Source organism: Pongo pygmaeus, chromosome 5, assembly GCF_028885625.2.
Source record: "Pongo pygmaeus isolate AG05252 chromosome 5, NHGRI_mPonPyg2-v2.0_pri, whole genome shotgun sequence".
Lineage (NCBI taxonomy): Eukaryota > Metazoa > Chordata > Mammalia > Primates > Hominidae > Pongo > Pongo pygmaeus.
The window spans coordinates 139,666,783-139,674,670 of record NC_072378.2 but is presented as its reverse complement, the minus strand read 5'-3'; the positions used below and the strand labels follow the sequence as shown (position 1 = coordinate 139,674,670).

Sequence of the window (7,888 nt, the reverse complement as noted above, 5' to 3'; positions counted from 1 at the left end):
ATTGTGGAAGAGTACCAGAAACTCAAAAAACCCATCAGTCAATAGAGTATTCATGTTGCAAGTAGCAATTTAAGTTCAGCAAAACAATATCTGTCACATAAAAGTAGTGTTATTAATTTGAGTAGCATTTATTGATTTTGTAGGCTTTAAAATATATACATTTTAAAATTTATATAACTACTGTAAGCATAAGGAGTTTATCCTATTTTCTTTTTAGTACATGTAGGTTCAAATAATAATATAATCCTTCAAATAATTTCCACATTATTTAAGTTATTCTGTTAAGTGAATCTGTACATTATTTAAATTTGAAAAGCACTGACTTGTTTATATTTACTAAGAGATGTGATCGGGTCAGTTTGCTACAATCCAGGATAGAATGCCACCCAATTTGTGGCACTCACCAAGTATTCATTAATTTAGAAGAAAGTACTTTTCTCTTTCATCGATTTTAATTCACTAACTTAATTATCAAATAATATAGTGAACAGCTTCATTGTCTTCAACACTGGAATTTTTTTTATCCTGACTTCTGCTTGTTGGGTGCACTCATCTATATATAACTTTTGCCTTCCCTAAACTCAGAGAATAAGTAGGACAAAACTGGGGGTGGGACATTTTCATTTCCTTTTGTTGCTATAACATCTTATCACAAATTTAGCAGCTTAAAAACAACATAAGTTTGCTATTTTATATTTCTGGAGGTCAGAAATCCAAAACGAATTTCTTTGATCTAAAATCAATGTCGCAGGATTGCATCCCTCTGGAGGCTGTAGAGTATAATCTGTTTCCTTGCCTTTCCCAGCTTCTAGAAGCTTCCTGACCTATGCTGAGGTCATCAAATCTCCTTTTCTGCCTCCAATCCTACTGCCTTCCTCCCTCATTTATAAAGACCCTTATGAGGCTGAGTGCAATGGCTCACACTTATAATCCCAGCACTTTGGGAGGCCGAGGTGGGAGGATCATGAGGTCAGGAGTTCAAGACCAGCCTAGCCAACACAGCGAAACCCCATCTCTACTAAAAATACAAAAATTAGCTGGATGTGGTGGCGGGCGCCTGTAATCCCAGCTACTCGGGAGGCTGAGGGAGGAGAATCGCTTGAACCGGGGAGGTTGCAGTGAGCTGAGATTGCACCACTGCACTCCAGCCTGAGTGACAGAGCAAGACTCTGTGTCAATAAATAAATAAATAAATACCCTTATGATTACATTGAGCCCACCCAGATAGTTCAAGATAACCTCCCTACCTCAGGATCCTTACTCACATCTGCAAAGTCTCTTTTGTCATGTAAAGAAATATATTCACAGGTTCCAGGGAGTAGGACGTGGAGATCTTTTGGGTGGCATTATTCTGCCTCCTACAAGGGATGCCACTATGCCTAGCCTGTCCCCAGAGCAGAAACCGATGGAGGAGTCTGCTTTGGAAGTATGGGAACACAAGCTCCAGCAAGAAAAATAAAAGGCGAATGGATGTAAATTAATAGAGAGGCATTTTATGGTGAATCAGAAGGAATTTCTTTTTCTGAAGAGGATCAAGGAGCATGCTGAGAATTTACAAAATGTGGGAAAGCCACCAACTAAGGAAGAAAAAGCAGACTGCTTCCCTGAGGGTTTGTTTGAGATGGGAACAGTTACCTGGGAAAGACTGTGCTCCAAGGTCACACCAATTACCACGTGCATGAAGATTATATTCAGTTCAGCTCCAAAATCACCATCTACATGTTTACTTCGAACTTTGCAAACAAACCAAACAATGACATCAGAATTAAAATGGTTCCACCACCTCCCTGTTCTTATGCCATTGTTTTTCTTTTTCCATGATTCCTGTAAGAAACCTGACACCAATTAAGCTAGCGCAAGAAGAAGAAAAAGAAGATGAATCATCCACCACACTGGAGATAAACCAAGAAGTAAGAAAAACTGGTCTCTACCCAAAAAGGACAACAATGGTGAAAGACTGCATTTGCAAAGGGGGTAATATACTCAGAGTTTAAATTTCCGAAAGGACAAACAAAACATGGAGAGTCTGATGAGATCTTCCAGCTGCTTCTCTCTGCTAAGATATTTCCCCTGGCAACAGCTAGGGAAGCTTGGGTGTATTTTCCCCTTGCTGTGTCATACGATGTTTCTTTCCCTACCCCCACCTCCTCCAGACTGCTGCCTCCATCAGTGCCTGTGGCGTGTGTGTGTGTGTGTGTGCGCGTGCACACGTGTGTATGTGTGTGTGTGTATTGGGTTTCTCTCTCCCTTGTAAGAACGCAGCCAGCCCGCCCTCTCCTGCTGTTGCTGCAGCTCTGACTTGCTTTTTCCTGCCTCTTTCCTCTCCTCTCTCTTCTTGCTTAGCTTCTTGCCTTCTGGTAAGTATGACAAACACTCCCCCAAGCCCTGTGAGAAGGTGTAGGGTGCGGTTTGTGGTGTTCGAAACTTGCAACTTTGAGATTGCCAGTGAACTGTTGGAGAACTTTTCATTGTTGTATTTATAAATCAAATGTGTTGCTTAGGGGGGGATGTGTCTGTGATAGTCATCTGGAATAGCCAACACAAGTTAAAAGTTCTCTCCCTGGGGAGGGGAAAATAAGGCAATAAAGTTTATCTAAGATAAAATTTAGAAATAATTTCTTTGCCACATAATATAAAATGGGTGATTGAAAAGTAACAAAGTTCTCTGACTTTGTTTTTTTCCCTCTTGTTAACTTGTCTTGAGGCTACTTTTAGGAATTGAATTGTCCTGGGCTTTATAATGACTGTTCTGTTTTAAAGTAAATGTGGAACAGGAGTTTAAGAATAGCCACGGAATGAAGAATTTAAAAAATCAATGATTGTGGCATCTCGTAAGGAATAAATCAAATACAAACAGCCACTTGCATTTAGACTAACCGAAGTAAAACTCCTATGGACAGCTTATCTTAAATTAATTATTTTGAAGTTCATTTTACTTGAGATTTTATTTCATCCTAAGATAGTCTCCCCGACTTTAAAACCCACGTATGGATTTAAGCCAGTAAATGTTTACTGTTTTCAATTTGATTGAGAAACGATTCTCTTGATTTTCAAGGATGAAGTGCTAAATGGCATGACTCATTTTAGAATAGCTTAAAATAACTTCTGGCTGGACAGCAGGTGCCCTGTGTCTTTCTCCGTGTTCAGGGGAGGCCTAAGTTATATATAGATGAGTGTGATCAACAAGTGAGGTCAGGATAAAGAAATCCCAGTGATGAAAATAATGAAACTGTTTGCTGCATTATTTGATAACCAAGTTGGTGAATTCAAATCAGTGAAAGAAAAAAAGTACTTCCTCTAAGTTATGAGTGTTCGGTGAGCATCACAAGTCAGTGGCAACGTCTGTGTGTTGAATTTTCTGTTCTTGTTGGTGTCTGAGCATTCAATTGACATCTACTGCCCTGAGAACAGGAAAAGGAAGCTGTGCAGTTGTAGAACAGTATGCTTTTGTTTTCACTTTCATGTTACCACAACAGCAAAACCTGCGAATTATGAGGATCTTGCCATATTTTTATGCTGCTATTTAGCAGCATCACTGTTAAATATTATTTACAAATAAAATGCACCATAACTTAAAGGCCTAAACCAAATCTATTGCAACTCTAGAAGTGGTAATAGTCAGAAACCCTGGAATCTCTGACTCAGTTCCATCTCTCACCCTTTCCTAAGGGCCCTTATTATTGCTGAATTATTTCTCGAGTTGGTCTCCTCCTTGTTTATGAAACATTGCAACTTCTTAAAAATCATTAAGTTTTTCTAGAGCTTCCTGACTTAGAAGAGAAAGTTGTAATCTGTTTTTCTCTTTTAAAAAATTGGTTTATATATTGAAATAAAAGAGTATTATAGAAATTTAAGGAATTGTTGTTATAAGTATCATCATGCTTTTGTTTTGTTTTGTTTTTGAGACGAAGTCTTGCTCTGTCACCCAGGCTGGAGTGCAGTGGCACAATCTTGGCTCACTACAACCTCCGCCTCCCAAGTTCAAGCAATTCTCATACCTCAGCCTCCCAAGTAGCGGGGACTACCGGTGCCTGCCACCACACCCGGCTAATTTTTGTATTTTTAGTAGAGACAGGGTTTCACCATGTTGGCCAGGCTGGTCTCCTGGCCTCAAGTGATCCACCCGCCTCGGCTTCCTAAAGTGCTGGCATTACAGACATGAGCCACAGCACCTGGCCCATGTTTCCATACTACTTTGTTTATTTATTTATTTATAGCTTCCCTCATTCCCTGTCTTAATCTAAAAATGATGCCAGTTTAAGCCTCAAAAAAAGCATCCGTGTTGCTTATCTGAAAAAGAAAATGCCAGAAAAGTGAGAAATGTCTCCTCTATCCAGTGTAATAATGCATTTACATCAAAATATTCATACTAAGCAAAATATTGATTTATGGATCAAATAGAGCTTAGAGATGTTATTGTTATGAGTCATTTAAATAAATTCAATGGCTCTTCTATTAAATATTTTAACTTTGAAAGAAAACTAATACCACTTTAGATTTAAACATTTTAAATATATACAGTCATGTACCCCCAGTGATTGTTAATCTACTTAGAATTATATAGGAAAATGATAACACAAACTGACTAGTGTAAGCAAAATGACAAATATGGCCACAAAAAAAATAGCATGAATTACTTTCTTAATGTGAATAATAAGGAATACTACTGAAAATTGAAGATCAAAACCAAAAATATGCCAGTAGTGTGACTTGATTTGGAAAAAACAACTTTCCACTGTCCCTATTTTAATAATTGTAATGTAGCAGGACAAGCCGCAGACAAAACCCTTCAGACACCCAGTTAAAGAAGGAAGCAGTTTAATCGGCCGGGAACATCAGCAAGACTCCTGTCTCAAGAGCTGAGCTCCCCAAGTGAGCAATTCTTGTCCCTTTTAAGGGCTCACAACTCTAAGTGCGTGCACGTGAGAGGGTTGTGATTGATTGAGCAAGCAGGGGGTACATGACTGGGGGCTGCATGCACGGGTAATTAGATCGAAACAAAACAGGATAGGGATTTTCACAGTGCTTTTCTATACAATGTCTGTAATCTATAGATAACATAACCTATTAGGTCAGTGGTCGATCTTTAACTACCAGGCCCAGGGCACGGCACCGGGCTGTCTGCCTGTGGATTTCATTTCTGCCTTTTAGTTTTTACTTCTTCTTTGGAGGCAGAAATTGGGCATAAGACAATATGAGGGGTGGTCTCCTCTCTTAGTAACATCAATGGTTTGTGAAAGGACATTCACTCTATGTTAGAGACTATAATTAGTTGGTATTCACTTGGGGGATATCCTTACCATTGAAATGTAGCATTGATATGTAGCAACTAGGTTAGCTATATAAAGCCTAACTGTGCTTACCACTAGATACTACTCCCAAGATGGAGGCTAATCACTCTGAACAGCTCTCAGCGGAACGACAGTCAACACCTCCAGGTGACAGTTCATCATTACTCAGCCACAATGGCCTGGAGAAGGAAGACGGCCAGGATTCTTCAACCCCAGTCCAACTACCAGAGAAAGAGGCAAGTGTGCACCCCGATATCTCTGAAGAGCTGAATCGACAGCTGGAAGACATCATTAACAGTTATGGGTCTGCTGCCAGCACAGCAGGGAAAGAGAGCTCTGCTAGGGCCAGTGAGCAGCCTGAGAATGCGGAATCACCTGACAACGAGGATGGGGACTGTGAGGAAACAACTGAAGAGGCTGGAAAAGAACCCGTTGCTTCTGGAGAGCCACCCACTGTCAAAGAGCCTGTCAGCAATAAGGAGCAAAAATTGGAAAAGAAAGTCCTAAAAGGATTAGGCAAGTAGTTATGTTCAAATCTGTGACTTTTCTGTATGGTATTCCTAAAACAGGGGCACTTCTTCCAACCTTCACTAAAAGCCACATCCAATATTTGGACGACTGTAGTGGCCTTCTATATTTTCCCTTGTTGTATTTGTCCCCAGCCCTTACCCCTCAATGGAGCTCAGGTGAACTTTTCAGTGTGTTACCCGTCGACCCTTTGTTCCATGGCCTCCTACAGCTCTTAGGATGAAGACCAAAATCTTTAACATGTTCTCTAAGATCCTAATTGTCTAACTCCAACCAGTCCCAGTTTTATCTCAGATTACTCTACCCTACAACGTCACCTTCCAGAACACTCTGCCTCTATGACCACAGCCACCACTGCTGCCTAATAGCTAGTCATTCTGATCTTGTCTTTCAGGCCTTTGAACATGCTATGCTCCATCGCCCACAAGGCCTGTGCACATCCTAGTTTCTTTACCTAGAAATCTGTACCTATCTTCAAGTGCCCAATGAGTGTTTATTAATGCCTAATCTTTGTAAGGCACTGTGCTAGGTGCACAAAGATAAATAAGTCATGGTCTTTTGGTCAAGGAGCTGTAAGTATAGAGAAAACAGAAGACATGTAAATTAATTATATAGGAGAAGTGCAAAAACGGGAAAAGGAAAATTTTTTAGGAGAGCATGGGAGATTGGTGATACCAATGATGGCTGGGAAAAAAGGGTGAGAATGTTAATTTTTTTAACTATGAGTGAAGCATGTTACTGTACATAAGAAAGTCCCTCTGCTTGTCTTCCCTGGTGGAAACACTCACTACGAATACCCCCCTCCTATGTGATACTTTCCGACATGCCCAGGTAGAGTTAGCATCACCTTCCTTAGTTTTCCATTAAATTTTCTGCAGCAATCATTTGTTCCAGAAACATATTATTTGTTTCTGGAAGACTGTGTAGTAGAGTGAAAGATCATGAGCATTGGAGTCAGAACTGGGTTCAAACTCCAGTAACCAGATTATCTATAAACCCAAATATATCACAAACTGGAGTAGAATATTTTTCTGCAGTGAGCAGGTATATACAAACCTACCCACAAAGGCCAAGGGAGCTGAAGGCCAAAAACAGAGGCTGACAAATCCACTTTCTCAGAAAGAAATATTTAATAGGGGCTTACAAACAGTAGTGCTGTCTTGGGCAGCAGTGAAACAATGAATTCCTACACCCACTCTCCAGAAAGTGTCCTTCACATAGCAAGCTTTTAGGTAAAGTCATGTGCAGCCGGTCACATCTCAGACTTTCTTGCCAAAAGTCATGACCACTGGGAACATTAGATAAGCATCTTTCTGAGGGATTGTCTATGTCCCAGGCATTGTTTAAAGACCTTGCTGCAGAACAGCGGTCAACCTTTTTGGCACCAGGGAAGACAGTTTTTCCATGGACTGGGGAGGGATGGTTTCGGGATGATTCAAGTGCATTACATTTATTGTGCACTTTATTTCTATTATTATTACATTGTAATATATAATGAAATGATTATGCAACTCACCGTAATGTAGAATCAGTGGGAGCCTTGAGCTTGTTTTCCTGCAACTAGACGGTCCCATCTGGGGGTGACGGGAGACAGTGACAGATCATCAGGCATTAGATTCTCACAGGGAGCATGCAACCTACATCCCTTGCATGTGCAGTTCATAACAGGGTTTGCACTCCTATGAGAATCTAATGCCTCCACTGATCTGACAGGAGGTGGAGCTCAGGTGGTAATGTGAGTGATGGGGAGCAGCTGCAAATACAGATGAAGTTTTGCTCTGTCGCCTGCCACTCATCTCCTGCCGTGCAGCCCAGTTCCTAACAGGCCATGGACTGGTACCTCACCCTCCCAAAGTGCTGGGATTGCAGACGTGAGCCACCACGCCCGGCCCCTAGTCTTCCTTTGAGCGGTCCGGTCACTCTCCCAGATAGTCTGTTTCATCTGTTTTAGCTTGATTTCTAGTTTCTCTGAGAGAGTAATAACCTGCTGCTTTGATATTTTCTGAAGGAGGTGGTATTTTTTGAAGGAGACTAAATTTTCTGAAGGAGATGGTAAGAAGACCAGAGAA

The 7,888-nt window shown here is 40.7% G+C and overlaps 1 protein-coding gene across 3 annotated transcripts in view; it reads left to right on the top strand.

Annotated features, from left to right (window-relative positions):
* The first annotated feature begins 1,824 nt into the window (after window positions 1-1,824).
* Window positions 1,825-7,888, top strand: part of TXLNB (taxilin beta) — a 53,411-nt gene continuing 47,347 nt past the window's right edge. The window contains exons 1-2 of one of the 3 annotated variants that reach the window (XM_054492697.2): window positions 1,825-1,910; window positions 5,370-5,807. In XM_054492697.2, coding sequence (XP_054348672.2) covers window positions 5,384-5,807 — 424 coding nt within the window. In that variant the 5' untranslated portion in view covers window positions 1,825-1,910; window positions 5,370-5,383. Of the gene's footprint in view, window positions 1,911-1,956; window positions 1,975-2,225; window positions 2,358-5,369; window positions 5,808-7,888 lie in introns of those variants that run through there. The other 2 variants (XM_063666659.1, XM_054492696.2) reach the window with 2 other exon arrangements.